Source organism: Pseudophryne corroboree, chromosome 6 (genome assembly GCF_028390025.1).
Source record: "Pseudophryne corroboree isolate aPseCor3 chromosome 6, aPseCor3.hap2, whole genome shotgun sequence".
Lineage (NCBI taxonomy): Eukaryota > Metazoa > Chordata > Amphibia > Anura > Myobatrachidae > Pseudophryne > Pseudophryne corroboree.
Window position 1 is genome coordinate 535638013 of NC_086449.1, and position 23192 is coordinate 535661204.

A 23192-nucleotide genomic window follows, 5' to 3' on the forward strand; every position below is an offset into this window, starting at 1 on the left:
GTTTGTCCTCCCAGGCACCCATAAAGATGTTAGCGTAACTAGGGGCGAACCTGGTGCCCATGGCAGTACCGCACTTTTGTAGGAAAAAATCATCCTTGAAAATAAAATAATTGTTGTGCAGAATAAAACTGATCCCCTCAATAATGAATTCCTGTAAATTTCTCGACAATTCCGATCTTAATAATGTTTCCTTAACTGCTTCCAATCCTTGTAGATGATCTATATTCGTGTAAAGGGAACTTACATCGGCGGTTACCAAAAAGTAGGTCTCCTTCCATGAAATGTTGTCCAGTAAGCGTATAGCGTCCCCCGTGTCTTTCAGATGCGAACGATTGAGTAACACAAATGGCTGCAGATGGTGATCTATCATATGTGATAGATTGGCGGTTAGGGATTCCACACCTGAGACTATTGGTCTCCCAGGGGGTTTAACCATGCTTTTATGCATTTTGGGCAGCACATAGATGGTAGGTATTACCGGACATTCCACGAACAGAAATTTACACTCGGCTTCTGTAATGACGCCCTTTTTGTTGTATTTTTCAATTAATTCTTTTAATTGACTTTGGATTTTCTTAGTGGGATCCCCACGCATCTGTTTGTATGTCATTTTGTCTGCCAACTGACGGTATATTTCTTCCTCGTAATCCTTCCTATCCATCAGAACAATACCGCCCCCCTTATCAGCGAGCTTGATAATGAGTTCCTTGTTGGCAGTCAACTTACAATCGAAATTGGTGCGGAGCCATCTTAATACACCTTCAGGCCAACCTAGAATAACATCTATAGGATTTTACAGATGTGGGTCCTGTGTTGCCTGCAGAAATATTCCAAATACCTTTGGCAGCAGAAAAGAGGAGATCATGATCAATGATAGAAAACATGTGGTCAAAGAGTTCATTACATGTCACTCCACCAATGTTATATATGGCATAGAATGCAGTTGCAATCGCTTCTATATTGGAAGAACAGGCAGGGCATTAAAAATTAGAGTTGGAGAGCATCTCCGCAATATCAAGAAAGGAGTGGAGACTCATGCCCTGTCAATGCACTTCAAAAATGTCCATGATTCTGACCCTACACATATCATTAATTTCTATGCATTGGAGAAAGTCACTTCAGACAAGAGAGGAGGTGATTTACCCAGGAAATTAGCCAGGACAGAGATGCAGGCAATTTTTAAATATAAGACGTTGGAACCAATCGGTCTTAATAAAGATTTTGAGACTAAGTGGTTCATTTGATTCAGTCTTGCCTGCATTGACATTGTATTATATTTCCATCTCACCAGCCCCCATACTCTTTTTACTTATTCCTCTGACTATCTTTTTTCATTTTAATACCAACATACTTATTTAGGATCTGCTGTGATACACTAACAAGTTTAGATCAAGTCATGATCCTTGTATAATTATTGTTTATTTCATCATCAGTGTCTGACGTATTGTTTTATTTTTATATTCACTGGCCTCCAAAAACAATGGCGTTGGATAAACGCAACACAAAGTTAAAGATCCAATTCAATTGACTCCAGCGGGACACCATACTTCAGGCAAGCCGGTTTCCAGAGTAACGTGTCCCTCGGAGAGAACTGCCGCGTTGCTATAGCGACAGTTGCGGGATGACGCACTTCCGCCCGGACGCACACTGGACTCAGAGACGTGTCCAACGGTATTTCCGCCAGCGAATGAGTGATTCTGAAGAGCGGGAAAGAGCAACATAACAACGCTGTGGAGTGGACTTTGTGGAACGGCTTGTCACTAGGAATGGATAGGGAATCTTAGCTGTTAGAATGATCCATGTCTGGAAATAGGACTTACCTGTATTTTAATGGGTGGGGTATAAATACCCGGAAATTATGGATACCAATACACCTTGAGGAAGATAACAAGCTGTTATCGAAACGCGTTGGTGAACGGTATCCTGGGCACATGTGGAGGACTCCCTTGCTGGCATCTTGACTTTCCGGGGACGCCTGATTGTTTTGCATGCACTTTTGTCTACTTGTTAGACCTACAAAATCGGTGAGAGTCCACCTGTCCCATTTTTATTGCATTAAATTGTTTTTATGATATTACACTATTGGATCCTCTTTCATTACATATGACCTTGAGTTCATGTGGAGGGAGATCCCATTCAACGAAGATCAGAAGGGGAGATTTTCTGACGGTGACCTGACGTATTGATCCTGAGACAAGTGATTTTGTCTACTAATAGTAGACCAATCTATCCGGTACGGGTTCACGCCAGAACACCATTCCCCATTACATAATTGCAAACAGTATTATACTATTATGTACTCTCTGTCTAGGTTCATACAACACTAGATTCTGTACAAGAGTCACATCACCAGATCAAACCCTGTGAAGCGCCCGTGTATTGGTGTGGTAATTTATACCTTGCTCCCCTGAGGGAGTCCGCACCGGTGGGGGCACGTCTTCGACTTTTCAGCCAGGCTTGGGTCAGCTCAGGCTTGAATCCTTGGGTGTTGGAAATAGTTTCCCAGGGTTACAAACTGGAATTCGAGGAGGTGCCCCCGCGCCGATTTTTCAAATCGGCCCTACCAGCTTCCACATTGGAACGGGATGTAGTCTTAGCTGCAGTTCAAACGCTGTGTCTACAGGAAGTATTAATCAGGGTTCCCCTGAACCAGCAGGGAAGAGGTTACTACTCAACCCTATTTGTGGTCCCGAAACCGGACGGTTCGGTCAGACCTATTTTGAATCTGAAGTCCCTAAACCTGTACATAAAAAGATTCAAATTCAAAATGGAATCACTCAGAGCGATAATAGCCAATATGGAGGAGGGGGAGTTTATGGTGTCTCTGGACATAAAGGATGCGTACCTTCATGTCCCCATATATTCCCTCATCAGGAATACCTGAGATTCGCTGTACAGGATTGTCATTACCAATTTCAGATGTTGCCATTTGGGCTTTCCACGGCCCCGAGGATTTTCACCAAGATAATGGCGGAAATGATGGTGGTCCTGCGCAAGCATGGAGTCACAATTATCCCATACTTGGACGATCTCCTAATAAAAGCAAGATCCAGAGAGCAGTTGCTGAGCAGCGTGGCGCTCTCTCTGAGAATGCTCCAGCAACACGGTTGGATTCTAAATCTACCGAAGTCACAGTTGATTCCGACAACTCGGCTAACGTTCCTAGGTATGATACTGGATACGGAACAAATTAAGGTCTTTCTCCCACTGGAGAAAGCCCAGGACATCCAGAACATGGTCAGAGACCTGCTAAAAACGAAAAGGGTGTCAGTTCACTAATGCACTCGAGTTCTGGGAAAAATGGTGGCGGCCTACGAGGCCATTCCCTTCGGAAGGTTCCATGCAAGGACTTTTCAATGGGACCTTCTGGACAGGTGGTCCGGGTCCCATCTGCACTTACATCGGAAAATAACTATGTCCCCAGGGGCCAGGGTGTCTCTCCTGTGGTGGTTGCAAAGTACTCACCTGCTGGAGGGTCGCAGGTTCGGAATTCAGGATTGGATCCTGGTTACCACGGACGCGAGCCTCCGAGGATGGGGAGCAGTCACAAAAGGAAGGAATTTTCAGGGACTGTGGTCAGACCAGAAGTCCTGTCTACACATCAATGTGTTGGAACTCAGGGCCATTTACAACGGCCTTCGACAAGCGGATAGTCTTCTTCGAAACCAACCGGTTCTGATTCAGTCAGACAATGTCACAGCAGTGGCTCATGTGAACCGCCAAGGTGGGACAAGAAGCAGAGTCGCGATGGCGGAAGCCACCAGGATTCTTCGCTGGGCGGAAAATCATGTAAGCGCTCTGTCGGCTGTCTTCATTCCGGGAGTGGACAACTGGGAAGCAGACTTCCTCAGCAGACACGATCTCCATCCAGGAGGGTGGGGACTTCATCAAGAAGTCTTTGCAGACGTAACGCGTCTTTGGGGAACTCCTCAAATAGACATGATGGCGTCACGCCTCAACAAAAAGCTTCGGAGGTATTGTGCCAGGTCTCGGGACCCTCAGGCAGTAGCAGTAGACGCTCTGGTAACACCGTGGGTGTTCAAATCGGTCTACGTGTTTCCTCCTCTTCCTCTCATCACAAAAGTGTTGAGGATCATAAGACGAAGAAGAGTACAGACGATACTTGTTGTCCCAGACTGGCCTCGAAGGGCCTGGTACTCGGATCTACAAGAGATGCTCACAGGAGATCCCTGGCCTCTTCCTCTGAGGGAAGACCTGTTGCAACAGGGGCCCTGTGTATTTCAAGACTTACCGCGGTTACGTTTGACGGCATGGCGGTTGAACGCCGAATCCTAGCGAAAAAGGGGATTCCGGAAGAGGTCATCCCTACTTTAATAAAGGCTAGGAAGGAGGTGACGGTAAAACATTATCACCGTATCTGGCGAAAGTATGTGTCTTGGTGTGAGACCAAGAATGCACCTACGGAAGATTTTCATCTGGGTCGTTTTCTCCACTTGCTACAGACAGGAGTGGATATGGGCCTGAGATTAGGCTCTGTTAAAGTACAGATTTCGGCCCTCTCGATTTTCTTTCAGAAGGAATTGGCTTCTCTTCCAGAAGTCCAGACGTTTGTAAAGGGAGTGCTGCACATCCAGCCCCCTTTTGTGCCTCCAGTGGCACCATGGGACCTGAACGTGGTGTTGCAGTTCCTAAATTCACACTGGTTTGAACCGCTTAACAAGGTTTAGTTGAAATTTCTTACCTGGAAGGTGGTCATGTTGTTGGCCTTAGCATCAGCAAGGCGAGTGTCAGAATTGGCGGCTTTGTCACACAAGAGCCCCTACTTGATTTTTCATGTGGATCGAGCTGAATTGAGGACACGTCCGCAATTTTTGCCTAAAGTGGTTTCTTCATTCCATATGAATCAACCTATTGTGGTGCCTGTGGCTACAAGTGACCTGGAGGATTCCAGATCCCTGGACGTAATCAGGGCCTTAAAGATTTATATAGCCAGGACGGCTAGAATTAGGAAAACAGAGGCTCTGTTTGTCCTGTATGCTGCTAATAAGATTGGCGCACCTGCTTCGAAGCAGACTATTGCTCGCTGGATCTGTAATACGATTCAGCAGGCTCATTCTACGGCTGGATTGCCGGTACCAAATTCGGTTAAGGCCCATTCCACTAGGAAGGTGGGCTCTTCTTGGGCGGCTGCCCGAGGCGTCTCGGCATTACAGCTTTGCCGAGCGGCGACTTGGTCGGGGTCAAACACTTTTGCTAAATTCTACAAGTTTGATACCCTGGCTGAAGAGGACCTAGCGTTTGCTCAGTCTGTGCTGCAGAGTCATCCGCACTCTCCCGCCCGATTGGATGCTTTGGTATAAACCCCATGGTCCTTACGGAGTCCCCAGCATCCTCTAGGACGTAAGAGAAAATAAGATTTTAAACCTACCGGTAAATCTATATCTCCTAGTCCGTAGAGGATGCTGGGTGCCCGTCCCAGTGCGGAAACTCTGCAAGACTTGTATATAGTTGTTGCTTACATAAGGGTTCTGTTACAGTTGGAATCGGTCTTGGACCGTTACTGTTATTGTTCATACGGTTAACTGGTTATGTATGATCCAGGTTACATGGTATGATTGGTGTGGGCTGGTATGAATCTTGCCCTTGGATTTCTAAATCCTGCCTTGTATTGTCCATCTCCTCTGGGCACAGTTCTCTAACTGAGGTCTGGAGGAGGGGCATAGAGGGAGGAGCCAGTGCACACCCATAGTAAAAGTTCTTTTTAGGTGCCCTATCTCCTGCGGAGCCCTTCTATACCCCATGGTCCTTACGGAGTCCCCAGCATCCTCTACGGACTAGGAGAAATAGATTTACCGGTAGGTTTAAAATCTTATTATCTTAGCTCAAGAAAGTAATTGAAAGCTGGGATAAAAAGCATTATTTCTCTAGCATCCATAAGGGATATTGGGGAAAACTAGTACGATGGGGTATAGACGGAGTCCGAAGAAGCCAGTGCACTTTAAATTTCTTCAACGGTGTGTGCTGGCTCCTCCCCTCTATGCCCCCTCCACGTACACACTGGCAGATTTATCTGTCCAATCTGTCTGGTGAGAACAAAAATCTGGTAATGTATGGAAGCAAAATGACAATCAACCATTGGCTCCCAAGCGCTTGAAAACAGAAATGATCATTCAGACAAATTGGTTAAATCTGTTTGAATTAACAAATGTATCCAAACAATCATTTTTTACCATTTTCCAGCATTTGGGAGTAAATGGTTGATTGTCATTTGCTCCTATCCATTACCAGATTTTTTTTCTGACCAGACAGATTGGACAGATAAATCTTTAGGTGTGTACCCAGCCTAAAAAAGTGCCCTCAGGAGAGGATGCACATCTCTGCAGCTCCAGAGAGTTTTCTTCAATTTCTTTTAAAACTTTTATTATTGTCGGTATGCTGTCTGGGCAACAGCATTCCTGCGCCGTGGGAGTTAGGATGGGGGTGGGTCCGCTAGGATCCCCCATTTGTAAGCTGGCACAAAACTGCTTGACTAGCACTTGTGTGATGTTTTAAGCTTTTTAGGAGACTTTGCCAGTATAAAAAATATGTACAGCTTTGGCGGCATTGGGAGGGGTTAGAGCTTCCTCAGAGCGGGACTTGGGGCATTTTGGCAACTTCCTCTGCTTACTGCAGCCATCTACAGCACACACACAGCGCTTCCTGCCTCACAGACACGCTGGAACACTGGTACAGGGTGTAGCAAAGGGGGAGAGCAGCTTGTGTACACTATTCTGAGCATATTTATTATTGCAATTGTTAGTGTTTACTGTGTTTTACAGAGCTGACAGTCTCACTGTGGCTGTCCAGCTCAAGGTGTGCTGGTATCATCCCTCTCTCTGTGTCTCCTCTCACATACAGTAGGGCAGGCTTGCATTATAACTGTCTGCGTGTATGTGTATGTTTTAGTATTTACTGTTAAATATGGGTAAGCACAAGCTGTGCAGTGTATGTCACAACAGATTCTCTCCATTATCTAATGACTCTGTTTTCTGTGAACAATGCAGTCAATCTTCACAAATTAGTGAAGATTCTGGGGTAGAGTGTCCAGAGCCCCACTGGTTAGGGTCTCTTAAGACTATGATGTCAGATATGTCATTCCCAGCTCACTGCTAATGTGCAGAAAACTCAGCTACTGCAACAAGCTGTTGCAGATTTAGCTGCTACGGCTAATGCACAGCCCCCCCCCCCCTCATGCAGGTCCCTAGAAGCGTGGTTTACCTGCGCTGCTACCTGACACAGATGATGATATACAAGATAATGGTGATGACCTGGATCCCGTTAGTGGGGATCCCGATCCTACTCAGGGTATTGAACCCCTCATTTTGGCTATAAGGGATGTGTTAAAGCTCCCTCTAGAGGACACTGCGTCACAGCAGTAATTTTTCTTTGTACAAAATAAGACCAATGTCACTTTCCCTGAATCTCCAGAGTTAGATGACTTATTCAAACAGGCCTGGAAAAATCCAGACAAAAAATTCCAAGTGTCAAAAAGTTTTTGCACACTTTCCCATTTGCTCCTGAAGGTAGAAATTTTGGGAGGAACCCCCTGGTGTGGATGTCTCAGTCTCTCGCCTGTCTAATAAGGCAGTGCTGCCTGCCCCGGGCTCCTTTACCATGAAGGCTCCTGGGAATCGGAAGATAGAGAGACTACCCTAAAGTCTGTATACACTGCAGCCGGCCTCTCACAAAGACTGGTCATTGCAGGTTGCTGGATGACCCATGCTATTCATTCTTGGGCCATTCAAATTCAGGGGGGTCTCTTGGGGGATATGCCCTTAGTTACTATCGTAACCCTACTGAAGCACATTCAGTATACTACACGTGTCCTCTGTGATTCTCTCAGGGAGATGGGGAACATTAATGCTCGGACGTCTGCCATGGCAGTGTCGGCACGCTGGGCCTTGTGGTTGCGTCAGTGGATTGCGGACACAGAATCCAAATGTACTGTGGAATCCCTCCCCTTTTCTGGGGAATGGCTTTTTGGGGTTGAATTGGATACCTGGATTTCCAAAGTTACTGCTGGGAAATCCACGTTTCTCCCCTCTGGGGCCCCACCAGCGAGACGCTCCTATCCGGGGCCATCTGTACAGTCCTTTCGGTCTCACAGATTTCGATCGAAGGCCAGAGGTGCCTCCAATGCGGCTAGAGGCACCAGAGGTAAGTCCATAAATCCTGCAAGCACCAGTTCTCAGGAACAGTCCACTGGTTCTGCTTTCCACTAAGGCCTTAGCATGATGGTGCCCACCCACCCCGAGGGGATCTCGAGGTGGGAGCTCGACTGCATCACTTCAGCAGCCTCTGGGAGACTTCCTGCTGGGATACCTGGGTCAGAGAGCTCGTTTCTCAGGGCTACAAGCTGGAGTTCAACAGTACACCCCGCCCAACGATTTTTCAAATCAAGCTTACCAGCTTTGGAGGATATTCAAGTTACATTACAACAGGCTATCCGGAAGTTGGTCCAGTCCCACGTCATTGTTCCGCTACCGCAACGCGGCAAGGGGTTTTATTCAAACCTGTTTGTGGTGCCGAAGCCGGACGGTTCGGTCAGACACAATCTGAATCTGAAATCCTTGAATCCTTATTTGAGGGTGTTCAAGTTCAAAATAGAATCCCTGCGAGCAGAGATTGCGGGCCTGAAGGAACAGGAATTTATAGTCTCCTTGGATATCAAGGATGCCTATCTCCATATTCCGATTTGGCCTCCTCATCAGGCGTACCTGCGGTTTGCCCTGCTGGACAATCACTTCCAATTCCAGGCACTGCCCTTCAGCCTGTCAACAGCCCGAGGGTATTCACAAAGGTGATGGCGGAGATGATGCTTCAACTCCGGGTCCAGGGAATCAATGTGGTCCCGTATCTGGACGATATTCTGATAAAGGCGAGATCCAGGGTGCTTTTGTTGCTCCATATCGACTGCACCATCCGTCTTCTGTCCGACCATGGGTGGATCCTCAACTTACAGAAGTCCCACCTGGAGCCAACTTAGAGGCTCCTGTTCCTGGGGATGTTGCTGGATACTGTGGCCCAGAAGGTATTTCTACCAGAGGACAAGGCGAAAACACTTCAGAAGATGGTCTGCATGGTGCTCCGACCTACTCGAATGTCCGTACATCTCTGCATAAGATTGTTGGGAAAGATGGTTGCCTCATACGAGGCAATCCAATATGAGAGTTTCCATGCCAGAACGTTTCAGTTGGATCTCCTGAGCAGGTGGTCCGGATCCCATCTCCAGATGCACCGGATGATTCATGTGTCTCCTCAGGCCAGGATTTCCCTCCTGTGGTGGCTACAGTCCTCCAGTCTCATGGAGGGCAGGAGTTTCGGGATTCAGGATAGGACCCTCCTCACGACGGATGCAAGTCTGAGAGAATGGGGAGCTGTCACCCAAGGGGCGCAGTACCAGGGCAGGTGGTCAGCCCACGAAAGCCTCCTTCCAATCAACATTCTGGAACTTCGGGCGTTCTACAATGCTCTACTTCAAGCCTCTCCTCTACTCAAGGATCACGCGATCCAGGTACAGTCGGACAACGCCACGGCTGTGGCATATATCAATCGACAAGGATGGACAAAAAGCAGAGCCTGTATGCGAGAGGTATCAAAGATACTCCTCTGGGCGGAAAGAAATGCAAGAGCCATGTCAGCAATCTTCATTCCGGATGTGGACAACTGGGAGGCGGACTTCCTGAGTCGTCATGATCCACCATCTGGTGTTCCAGCAGATCATCGACCGGTGTGGTTGCCTACAAATAGACATGATGGCTTCTCATCTCAACAAGAAACTTCCCTGGTATTGCTCGCGGACCAGGGACCCTCAGGTAAGGTCAGTAGATGCCGTGGCCTTACTGGCTGGTCTAGCTGTTTCCTCTGATTCCATTGCTCCAACGGGTGCTCACACAAATCAGGAATCAAAGAGTCTAGGCAATTCTGATTGCCTGAGATTGGCCTCGGAAGGCTTGGTACGCGGATCTTCTGGACATGTCCGTCGAAGACCCTTGGTCTTTACCACTAAAAAGAGATCTTCTTCAACAAGGACCGTTCGTCTACCCGGACTTATGGCAACTTTGATAGATGGCATGGAGGTTGAGCGGAACATCCTAGCTCACTAGGGCCTTTCCAGAAAGGTCATTGCTACCATGGTTCAGGCCAGGAAGCCTGTGACGTCAAAACACTATCATCATATCTGGAGGAGATATGTCTCTTGGTGCGAGGAACGCACCTATCCGCCTGCAGAGTTTAACTTGGGACGTTTCATACGTTTCCTGCAGGCTGGTGTGGATAAGGGCTTAAGTCTGGGTTCCTTTAAGGTCCAGATTTCAGCCCTCTCCATTTTCTTCCAGAAGAAATGAACAGTGTTGCCAGAAGTTCAGACCTTCTTGCAAGCGGTGCTGCACATACAACCACCTTTGTGCCGCCTACGACACCCTGGGATTTGGATGTAGTGTTGGCATTTCTACAGTTTTCCTGGTTTGAACCTCTGATGACTGTAGAAGATAAGTACCTCACGTAGAAGACGGTGATGTTACTGGCCCTGGCTTCTGCTCGTCGTGTCTCAGAATTGGGGGCCTTATTTAATACCTACTGGGTAAATCCTTTTCTCGTAGTCCATAAGGGATATTGGGCTTTTCTGCAGGTTCTGTAGTTATCTGTTCGGCTGTTGCTGTTGTTACCAGCCGTTGCTGGTTGTTTTATGTTAGTGGTGTGCTGGTGTGTAACTCTCACCACCCTTTCTGTTATGTTCCTTCTCTCATATATGTCCTTTCTCCTTCGGGCACATTTTTACCCATAATTGCCTGTGGGTGGGGGCATAGAGGGGAGGAGTCAGCACACCCAGTTGAAGAAATTTAAAGTGCACTGGCACCTTTGGACCCCGTCTATACCCTATCGTACTAGTTTTCACCAATATCCCTTATATCCTATTATATCCTATTTTTCAGCGCATTTCAGTCTACATTTTTTTTGTCATATAGCTATTTCCCTACCTCACTTCTTTATGACTGACGTTTAAGGCTAAAGTTAAGTGGGAAGGAATACAATTTCAGTTGTAATTTTGTTTGGGAGTAGTTATATGCAGTGGTGCAAGTAGAAATTTTTTCTTAGTGGTACGGAGTGCCGAAAATGGGCGTGGCCATGTGTTGTGAGGGGCGTGTCCGTATGCTGCTAGTGGGAGTGGCTACATAACACAGCCCCCTTTTTTGTGTGGGGGGGGGGGGAGGGAATCTGGAGGAAAGGCTAAAAATACATAGTAATGCCTCCACTATAATAGAAATATATATATAGTGATACCTCCAGTATAATAGAAATATATAGTAATGCCCCCAATTTAATAACGATATATAGTAATGTCCCCATTATAACAGGAAAATACAGCCACTGTCGCACTCCCAGTAACCCTGACAAAGTGGGAGGAGCTGTCATGCTGCCAAGCACCATGGTCTTGTTGCTTTGTGGTACATTATAATTGTGGTAATGGCAAAGTGTATGGCAGGTGGTACTGCGTACCTGCTGCCAAATTCTTAAGGGTACTCCGTGCCCGAGCGTACCTGCATACTTGCACTGCTGGTTATATGCTCAGAGATTGCCGAACAAATTCTGAGTTATCCATCTTGTCTACTTTTTTTTATTACAGCACTTGAAAATTTCTTATTTTTAAGTTTGACCTCTAATATTTCTTCCTTCCCACTGAAATACTATCCCAAAAATAGACACTTTTTTTAAATCTGACAATTAACTTTGGCCTTAAACTTCAGTCATAAGGAAGTGAGGTAGGGAAATGTTTATATGACAAAAAATGTAGCTTGAAATGTGCTGAAAATAATGTTTTTAATCCCAGCTTTCGATTACTTTTCTGAGATGAAATATTGCATTTACCCCAAATGTCCGCAACAGTAAAAATAAGATTTTACTTACCGGTAAATCTATTTCTCGTAGTCCGTAGAGGATGCTGGGGACTCCGTAAGGACCATGGGGAGAGACAGGCTCCGCAGGAGACATGGGCACTTTAAGAAAGAATTTAGTTCCTGGTGTGCACTGGCTCCTCCCTCTATGCCCCTCCTCCAGACCTCAGTTAGAGAACTGTGCCCAGAGGAGATGGACAGTACGAGGAAAGGATTTTTGTTAATCCAAGGGCAAGATTCATACCAGCCACAACAATCACACCGTATAACTTGTGATAACAATCCAGTAAACAGTATGACAATAACATAGCATCAGTTCACGCCCGATGCAACAATAACGTAACTTATTGAAGCAATAACTATATACAAGTATTGCAGAAGAAGTCCGCACTTGGGACGGGCGCCCAGCATCCTCTACGGACTACGAGAAATAGATTTACCGGTAAGTAAAATCTTATTTTCTCTAACGTCCTAGAGGATGCTGGGGACTCCGTAAGGACCATGGGGATTATACAAAAGTTCCCAAACGGGCGGGAGAGTGCAGATGACTCTGCAGCACCGATTGAGCAAACATGAGGTCCTCCTCAGCCAGGGTATCAAACTTATAGAATTTTGCAAAGGTGTTTGTACCCGACCAAGTAGCAGCTCGACACAGCTGTAGTGCCGAGACCCCTCGGGCAGCCGCCCAAGAAGAGCCCACTTTCCTAGTGGAATGGGCCTTGATCGATTTAGGTAACGGCAATCCTGCCGTAGAATGCGCCTGCTGAATCGTGTTACAGATCCAGCGAGCAAGAGTCTGCTTTGAAGCAGGGCCACCAAGCTTGTTGGCTGCATACAGAACAAACAGTGCTTCTGTTTTTCGGACTCTAGCCGTCCTGGCTACATAAATTTTCAAAGCCCTGACCACATCAAGGGACTCGGAATCCTCTAAGTCCCGTGTAGCCACAGGCACCACAATAGGTTGGTTCATATGAAAGGATGAAACCACTTTTGGCAGGAACTGAGGACGTGTCCGCAATTCCGCTCTATCCATATGGAAAACCAGATAGGGGCTTTTATGTGATAAAGCCGCTAATTCCGACACTCGCCTAGCCGAAGCCAGGGCTAATAACATGACCACCTTCCAAGTGAGATATTTCAACTCCACCGTTTTCAGTGGTTCAAACCAGTGTGACTTTAGGAAGCCCAAGACCACATTAAGGTCCCAAGGCGCCACCGGAGGCACAAACGGAGGCTGAATATGCAGTACTCCCTTAACAAAAGTCTGAACTTCTGGGAGAGAAGCCAATTCTTTTTGAAAGAAACTGGATAGGGCCGAAATCTGGACCTTAATGGAGCCTAATTTAAGGCCCAAATCCACTCCAGTTTGTAGGAAGTGAAGGAAACGGCCCAGATGGAATTCTTCCGTAGGAGCATTCCTGGCCTCACACCAAGAAACATATCTTCGCCATATACGGTGATAATGTTTTGCTGTTACTTCCTTCCTAGCCTTTATCAGCGTAGGGATAACCACAACCGGAATACCTTTTTCCGCTAGGATCCGGCGTTCAACCGCCATGCCGTCAAACGCAGCCGCTGTAAGTCTTGGAACAGACAGGGTCCCTGTTGCAACAGGTCCTGCCTTAGAGGAAGAGGCCACGGATCTTCCGTGAGCATTTCCTGCAGATCTGGATACCAGGTCCGTCGTGGCCAATCTGGAACAACGAAGATTGTTCTCACTCCTTTTCTTCTTACTATTCTCAACACCTTGGGTATGAGAGGAAGAGGAGGAAATACATAGACGGACCGGAACACCCACGTTGTCACGAGGGCGTCTACCGCTACTGCCTGAGGGTCTCTGGACCTGGCGCAATACCTCTGTAGCTTTTTGTTGAGGCGGGACGCCATCATGTCTATCTGTGGCAGTTCCCACCGACTCACAATCTGTGCGAAGACTTCTGGATGAAGTCCCCACTCTCCCTGGTGTAGGTCGTGTCTGCTGAGGAAGTCTGCTTCCCAGTTGTCCACTCCCGGAATGAACACTGCTGAGAGTGCACTTACATGATTCTCCGCCCATCGAAGAATCCTGGTGGCTTCCGCCATTGCCGCTCTGCTCCTTGTGCCGCCTTGGCGGTTTACATGAGCCACTGCGGTGATGTTGTCTGACTGGATCAGAACTGGTTGGTCGCGAAGTAAGGCCTCCGCTTGACGTAGGTCGTTGTATATGGCCCTTAGTTCCAGGATGTTGATGTGCAGACAAGTCTCTTGACTTGACCAAAGACCCTGGAAATTTCTTCCCTGTGTGACTGCTCCCCAACCTCGGAGGCTTGCGTCCGTGGTCACCAGGATCCAATCCTGAATGCCGAATCTGCGGCCCTCGAGAAGGTTAGCACTCTGCAGCCACCACAGTAGTGACACCCTGGCCCTGGGGGACAGGGTGATCAACCGATGCATCTGTAGATGTGATCCGGACCACTTGTCCAACAGATCCCATTGGAAAGTCCTCGCATGGAAACTGCCAAAGGGAATGGCCTCGTATGAGGCCACCATCTTTCCCAGGACTCGAGTGCAATGATGCACGGACACCTGTCTTGATTTCAAAAGGTTCCTGACCAGAGTCATAAGTTCCTGGGCTTTTTCTATCGGAAGATAAACCCTTTTCTGGGTCGTGTCCAGAATCATGCCCAAGAAAGGCAGACGAGTCGTAGGAACCAACTGCGACTTTGGGATATTGAGAATCCAGCCGTGTTGTCGTAACACTTTCAGTGAAAGAGATACGCTGTTCAGCAACTGCTCTCTTGATCTCGCTTTTATGAAGAGATCGTCCAAGTACGGGATAATTGTGACACCCTGCTTGCGCAGGAGCACCATCATTTCCGCCATTACCTTGGTGAAAATCCTCGGAGCCGTTGAGAGACCAAATGGCAACGTCTGAAATTGGTAATGACAGTCCTGTACCGCAAATCTTAGGTACGCCTGATGAGGTGGATAAATGGGGACATGTAGGTACGTATCCTTTATGTCCAGTGACACCATAAAATCCCCCTCTTCCAGGCTGGCGATGACCGCTCTTAGCGATTCCATCTTGAACTTGAACCTCTTCATGTTTAGGTTCAGAGATTTTAAATTCAATATGGGTCTGACCGAACCGTCCGGTTTCGGAACCACAAACATGGTCGAATAATACCCCCTTCCCTGTTGAAGGAGGGGAACCTCGACCACCACCTGCTGAAGATACAATTTTTGTATTGCATTTAACACTATCTCCCTCCCTAGGGGGGAAGACAGTAGGGCCGATTTGAAAAACCGGCGAGGAGGCACCTCTTCGAATTCCAGCTTGTCACCCTGAGACACAATTTCTATTGCCCAGGGATCCACCTGGGAGTGAACCCACATGTGGCTGAAATTCTGAAGACGCGCCCCCACTGGCCCCGACTCCGCCAGTGGAGCCCCAGCGTCATGTGGTGGATTTTGCAGAGGCCGGGGAGGACTTCTGTTCCTGGGAACTAGCTGTATTGTGCAGCTTCTTTCCTCTGCCCCTCCCTCTGGCAAGAAAGGACGCACCTCGGACTTTCTTGTTTCTTTGTGAACGAAAGGACTGCATTTGATAATGCGGTGCTCTCTTAGCTGTGAGGGAACATAAGGTAAAAAATTTGACTTTCCTGCCGTAGCTGTGGAGACCAGGTCCGAGAGACCTTTACCGAACAATTCCTCACCCCTGTAAGGTAAAACCTCCATATGCCGTTTTGAGTCGGCATCACCTGTCCATTGCCGAGTCCACAGGACCCTTCTGGCAGAAATCGACATAGCGTTTATTCTAGAACCCAGCAGACTAATGTCTCTTTGAGCATCTCTCATATAAAGGATAGCGTCTTTAATATGCCCCAGGGTCAATAAAACAGTATCCCTATCTAGGGTATCAAACTCCTCTGATAAGGTATCTGTTGATGCCGCTACTGCACTACAGACCCACGCCGACGCGATTGCCGGTCTGAGCAAGGTACCTGAATGTGTATAAATGGACTTCAGGGTACCCTCCTGTTTGCGATCAGCAGCATCCTTGAGGGTAGCCGTATCCTGGGACGGCAGGGCTACCTTTTTGGATAAGCGAGTTAAAGCTTTGTCCACCCTAGGGGAGGATTCCCATCGTAACCTGTCCGTTGGCGGGAAAGGATACGCCATAAGAATCCGTTTGGAAATCTGCAGTTTTTTATCTGGAGATTCCCAAGCTTTTTCACATAACTCATTCAGTTCGTGTGAGGGGGGAAAAGTTACCTCAGGTTTCTTTCCCTTATACATATAAACCCTTGTGTCAGGGACAGGGGGTTCCTCTGTGATGTGCAAAACCTCCTTAATTGCTATAATCATATATCGGAGTGATTTAGCCAACTTTGGCTGTAACTTTGCATCATCGTAATCGACACTGGAGTCAGAATCCATGTCGGTATCTGTGTCAACAATTTGGGATAGTGGGCGCTTATGAGACCCCGACGGTCCCTGCGACATAGGATCAGGCACGGGTTGAGACCCTGACTGTTCCAATGCATCAGCCTTGTCTAATCTTTTATGCAAAGAATTAACATTATCATTTAAAACCTTCCACACATCCATCCAATCAGGTGTCGGCGCCGTCGGCGGAGACACCACATTCATTTGCTCCCACTCCTCTCCCACATAGCCTTCCACATCAGACATGTCGACACAAGCGTACCGACACACCACACACACAGGAAATGTCCTTTCTGAAGACAGTTCCCCCACGAGGCCCTTTGGAGAGACAGAGAGAGAGAGTATGCCAGCACACACCCCAGCGCTATATAACCCAGGATAACACAGTAACTTAATGTTAACCCAGTAGCTGCTGTTTATATAGTTTTTTGCGCCTAATTATGTGCCCCCCCTCTCTTTTCAACCCTCTTGTATCAGCAGGGGAGAGCCTGGGGAACTTCCTCTCAGCGTGCTGTGGAGAAAAAATGGCACTGGTGAGTGCTGAGGGAGAAGCCCCGCCCCCTCGGCGGCGGGCTTCTGTCCCGCTTAAATTTTATTTATTTGACGGGGGCTCCTTCATATATACAGTGCCCAGCTGTATATATGTGTTTATTTGCCAGAATGAGGTCCCAAATGCTGCCCAGGGCGCCCCCCCACCTGCGCCCTGCACCCTAACAGTGACCGGAGTATGTGTAGGTGTGTGGAGCAATGGCGCACAGCTGCAGTGCTGTGCGTTACCTCCAGTGAAGATCACGAAGTCTTCTGCCGCTTGTGAAGTCTTCTTGCTTCTCATACTCACCCGGCTTCAGTCTTCCGGCACTGCGAGGGGGGCGGCGGCGCGGCTCTGGGACGGACGGCGAGGGTGAGATCCTGCGTACCGATCCCTCTGTAACTAATGGTGTCCAGTAGCCTAAGAAGCAGAGAGTAGGGCTGCTTCTCTCCCCTCAGTCCCACGATGCAGGGAGTCTGTTGCCAGCAGAGCTCCCTGAAAATAAAAAACCTAACAAAAAACTTTCTATCAGCAAACTCAGGAGAGCTCACTGAAAAGCACCCAGCTCCTCTGGGCACAGAATCAAACTGAGGTCTGGAGGAGGGGCAGAGAGGGAGGAGCCAGTGCACACCAGGAACTAAATTCTTTCTTAAAGTGCCCATGTCTCCTGCGGAGCCCGTCTCTCCCCATGGTCCTTACGGAGTCCCCAGCATCCTCTAGGACGTTAGAGAAAAGTGTTATACACCATGATGCATAAATGGACGCCATCTTCATATAAAGGTAAATAAAAATAAAGTAATGGTGGTTTCTGTCTACTAAGTTACAGGGTTCATCACACACAAAATATATATATATATTTTTTTTAAATGGTCAAGCAACCAGGGCTGGACCACTCCACATGGATTAACCCAAGACCATAAATTCCTTTTTTGTAGTGTGTGACCTATGTGAAGTACATGAAATAGTGGGGATATCATCCTGAACCCCCAAAAAGTACCAAATATTAGAGCAGGACAGTGATTTTTTTTTTACTTCTATAATGTGATGGAAAAACAAGTATTTTTTTCTGGTCATTCTGCGGGTTGCAAACATGTAAAATTCGTGAGCAATGTGAACTGCGTGGAAAGTTTTTGCTGAAGATGAATAAAGTGCCCACCTGGGTAAATTAGTGGGAAGGTGGGTGAGTAAGGTGGTGCAAGTTTCATTTAGTACATCATTATTCTTGCAGTACAATAAAGTGTCTCTAATGATTCTTAAGTGTGTATATATAAGTTTATAAAATACTGAAAAAACATGCAACTCCCTCTGCCAGTTTATAACCTGTTTCCCATCAATACACCTCACCGTAAATGTCCCATATAAATAAATACATTTTTCAGTTGTTTTAAACAGAATGACAAACCTTTATTCATTATGTAAAAAAAACCTCTAAATACATTAGTATTCTTGGGGAGAGGTGTCCCAGGGGTACTGCACCATGGGCCTAATTCAGATCCCAAAGGATCTGAGTCACATGACGTAAAGTACCGACGCTTGGTACTTTGCGCATGCACTGGATGTATGTTTAGATGAGTACCAAGATGAGACTAATGATCTTATGTATGATTTATGTTTTGGTTGCCGCTTACTGATCTTTGATGTTTTGATATTTTGGTTATCAAGCTATGTTGTTGGTAAAAAAAAAAAAAAAAAAAAGCATATTAAGTGACCTCTTAATATGGGTAGAACATAGTTTCCTTGGGAATGTGCTAGCCTTATGTATAGTTATAGCCTTGTTGCCTCACAGTTACAACGACCTGGAATTGAAGATGTCGCTGTGCTGAAAAAGGAGCTTGTCCAGGTTCAAATGTTGATGGACAAAACCTCACTGGAACGTGAAAAAGAATCTGAGAAGCTGAAAGATGAGTGCAAACAGCTACACGTTCAAAACATTAACGCTGAGGTAAAGGGGGAGGGGCTGGAAATGCTGCCTTCATTATTATAGTCTCCAAGACCTGTTATCTGTTATGCCTTTGCCTAGTTATACCTGTATATGACACTGTCAGAAGATACACCTATGTTTGTCAGTGACAAAATATCTGTTAATCAAGGTGTTATTCTTCCAGCTGGGGTTATTGCAATGTAATCCAGTATCAGCCGGTTCAAGTTAAGTAACTTTTGAGGCACATTACCGCAAGCAGCACTTGGAAATAAAGTGGCGTGTTACCGATTTTGTATCCCTTTAATTTTTTATTTTTTTCCCCCTGTTTTCCATTTGTCATCTACATTCTTGTCATTTTCTGGAGCTTTTGCTATATGTGTCCTTATATAAAAGCCTTCTAATATGTATGTGTGTGTGTGTGTGTGTGTATTAACATTTTGGCCAGACAATACTGTGCACTTCTAAAAAGCTGTGAATGGTGGGGCAGTGTGTGTAAGAAATACCTGTGAAGGGTTTGCGCTGACGTTCTTTTTTTCATTGTATCTAGTCTTATTCCTATAGTACGTGGTTTCCTATCCAGCATACAGACAGCACAAGGAGGTTAAATACAGATGTTGTACTATTTCCTTTACCTGAGAATAATGTATTACATATTGACTGCTGGGCTTTAGAGGGAACAGTGACCTGTGCTGATGGTATATTGGCTTGGTAGGAAACCAGATTATAGATTTCCACCATGACTGTAGAGTACCATGTGCACAATACAGCTTATTAGAATGTGCAGTAATAGTGGCTGACCTTCATTAGCTTGTGTTTCACCTTCATCCACCATCTTTGTCATTCTTTCTTTTTGTCTGCTTGCTAATGGAGATAATCCCATTCAAGGTAAAGTTCTAAAACATTTTGTTGCATTATAATATTGCCACATTAAGACCTTCGAACATAGTAATTAATAAATTCTCCAGACTGATAAATTAGTCAGCTTTTGACTATGTCTCATTATACAGTGTAGTCTTGTGCATGGAACTATTCTATACACTATTTTCCTATTATAATCTGTTGTCACTTCATGGCATTCCGATGCATTATCCTCCATTTATCTGTCATCATGGTTGTCTTATGCTACATGCAGCAATATTGAGCCAGTTGCCCAATGTTGTCTCAGGACATGTATTAGACTAACACAGGCAACATGATCACAGAATAAACAGTGCTCACGATTAATGTTAGGAATTGCTTGGTGCTACACCAGAGCTGTCATATATAAGAAGTCTGAAAAGCTGCCCATAAACACAGTTTATGTGCATTTCATATTTTCTGCAGCGGGTACACTGGTATTCCACAGGGAATAACATTGGGGTGTAGAGTTGGATCTTGATCCGAGGCACCAACAGGCTAAAGCTTTGACTGTTCCCATGATGCACTGCACTGCCTCCTCTATAGCCCCGCCTCCAGGCACTGGAGCTCAGTTTGTAAGTTGGTGCCTGCAGTGCAGATCACTAACAGGTGGGGCTGCTCTATGCAGCCCTGAAAAGAGCTTTTTAGAAGACTTCAAGGGCCGCAGCACTTTCTATGTCTTTGACATGCTGTGCTGTGGCTCCATCACCTCCCTCAGCGGCGCTGCATACTTCCGCGGCCTGGTTCCCGGGTACTTGCTGCGGAGACGCACCGGTTTTTCAGGCACACCACCGCTGTCATTCTCCAGGATCATGTGGCTGCACTAAAAGGGGGGAGGTAAGGTAAATCGCGATCCGGTCACAGTCCCAGGAGACGGACCGCGCCGCTGGCGTGGACACTGTGTCACACAAGGACCCCAGTATATCCACCAGGGCAAGGAGTACAAATCGGATTTATTAAAATCAGTTTGCAAAAGGCTCCACAGTACCTGGTGGTGAAGTCCAGCAGAGGGGATAAGGCGCTGACCTGTAGCCCCAGCTCCGGGCGCCATCTACTGCTGTTGTTCCCGCCCTGGAGCTGCATCTCTCTCTCCCTCACTCCCTGAAGAGATTTTGGCGCCATTACATAGCTGGGATGATCTCCAGGACTGTTGGGCACTTTCTCCTTTGTAAATCCGCCTGTATCATCAGTGCTGTGCATTTACAGACACCTAAGTATTCTACATGTCATTTTAGACAGTGTTAGTTAAGAACAAGTGTACTGCTACTGAATATTTAGTACAAGTATTCTGTGATGTACATCCAGTGTTTACTGTGCATTGTTATATCTGTATACATACATACCTATATGTAATTACTAGTCCAGTGCAGTTTTATTGTTATATGTAATAATTCCTGCATTGTACCTATGACTGAGTGTGCCTATAGCTGCTTTGTGTGGATTCCACTCTTGTGTATCACACGTTTGCTATCACTGTATTCTGTACCCTGGGGAACTAGATGCGTCGGGGTCTCATATAATATATAGTGCTACACAGGGTATACTGTTTGTATTTCTCACTGTGTTTTTCAGTCACCCCACACCACTTATGCCCCTGTTCGTGCTCTGTATTTACTGTCACAAAACACAGGGGATTATTTGCTGGTTTTTGTGTTTATCTGGCTATATTGTACTTTTACGTCCTAAGGCTACATTCCACATGATGTCTGCTACACGGAGTGGGACATCCGCGGACAATCCTGCATCGTGCAGTGCTGTTGTCACGGATTCACCAGTGGGGGAAGTGTTAGCGGCTGGTTCAGGCGCTGGGGGTCATATATCTCCCAGTCAGTCTGTGCCACCTTGGCCAGCTTTTTAAAATATGCTGACTACGCTTGTAACGCGTCTTACGCCCCCTGTGGGGACATCTGTGCCATTACAGCCACATATTGTCCCTGTAGTTAATCCGCCATGGGCGGATACTTTGTCTACCCAGTTACAACAATTAAATCAGACTTTGGTTAGACAAAAGGCCACCCCACGTCCCTCTGGGGCCAAGGGGTCATCTAAGCGGGCCATTTTTTCCCTCACAATCCACTGATATTTTGGATAATTCTCCCGATGAGGATGGAGAATATACTGATCCTTCAGACACTGATACAGTTGCTTCTGATCAGAATCTGCAACCCAGGTGGATGTTCCTGACCTTGTCGAGGCTATCAAGCTGATTCTCCAAATTGATGATGACATTGAGCCTCCTGTTACATCTAAGAAACCTTATAAGTTTAAACGTCAGAAGGTTGCTAAAGTAGTTTTACCACAGTCTGACCTCTTAATTGTCATACGTCAGGAATCCTGGTCATCTCCAGGAAAGAAGTTTTCCCTGTCTAAAAAGATGCTAGCTCGTTATCCTATCCCTGCAGAGTTGAGTAACAAGAGGGAAACTCCACCACCGGTGGACTCTCATGTCGCCCATCTTGTGGTGTCATCTACTCTGCCTGTCACCACTGTCACCTCACTGAAGGAACCAACCGATAAGTGTGTGGAGGGATTATTATTATTATTATTATAAAATTTTATTTATAAGGCGCCACAAATGTTTCGCAGTGCCGTACAAAGGCAGTACAGGGAGACAAAACTTAGCATTACAGTTAATAAATAACAGTGTCACACGCCATAGGCGGCGTTCACCGTGCTTACCCCTGCGTGCCTGCTGGTCTGTGTTGCAGCCTCCGCCTTCGATGGTCCACGGGCTCCGGCGTCTGGCTGGTGCGGCTCCCGGCGGTTCCCCGGGGCAGGGGCGCCGCCATGACACCCGGCATCACGTGGGCGGGGAGCAGGTGACGTCATCAGACTGGTCCGCCAATCAAGCGGAGGCGGGAGATTCAAAGGCAGACGCCGGGCAGAGCCTCGGCGCCTGAGTATCGTCTTTTCCCCTGAAGTGGATGCCAGTGCTCTTGTTCCCGGCGAATCTCTCTGCAGTCGTACCCCAGTGTCTCCGGCACTTCCAGGTGCCAGTTGCTGCACAGTTCCAGCGTATACAGCGGCTGGTGTGTTCCTCTGCAATCCAGTCACCAGTGCTTCTTGGAGTCAGCGTGGGCTGCGGGCTAAACGCCGCTCTCAAGTTCTACAAGTCATCAGTGTCTTTAAACACCGCTCTCAAGTTCTACAAGTCATCAGTGTCTTTAAACACCGTTCTCAAATTCTACAAGTCATCAGTGTCTTTAAACACCGCTCTCAAGTTCTACAAGTCATCAGTGTCTTTAAACACCGCTCTCAAATTCTACAAGTTACCAGTGTCTTTAACCACCGCTCCCAAGTTTTGCAAGTTACCAGTGTCTTTAACCACCGCTCCCAAGTTTTGCAAATTACCAGTGTCTTTAACCACCGCTCCCAAGTTCTACAGTGTCTTTAATCATCGCTCTCAAGTCATACAAATCATCAGTGTCTTTAACCACCGTTCTCAAGTTCTACAGTGTCTTTAATCACCGCTCTCAAGTCATACAAATCATCAGTGTCTTTAACCACCGCTCTCAAGTTCTAT

At 46.8% G+C, this 23192-nt stretch overlaps 1 protein-coding gene across 5 annotated transcripts in view; it reads left to right on the forward strand.

Moving 5' to 3' along the window:
• The window catches only part of EEA1 (early endosome antigen 1), a 328705-nt gene that overhangs the window by 120387 nt on the left and 185126 nt on the right, over positions 1 to 23192 (forward strand). For 4 of the 5 annotated variants that reach the window (XM_063927628.1, XM_063927626.1, XM_063927625.1 and 1 more), the window contains one exon: positions 18638 to 18793. In XM_063927628.1, the coding sequence (XP_063783698.1) occupies positions 18638 to 18793 (156 nt within the window). Of the gene's footprint in view, positions 1 to 18637; positions 18794 to 19027; positions 19658 to 23192 lie in introns of those variants that run through there. The other variant, XM_063927629.1, reaches the window with a different exon arrangement.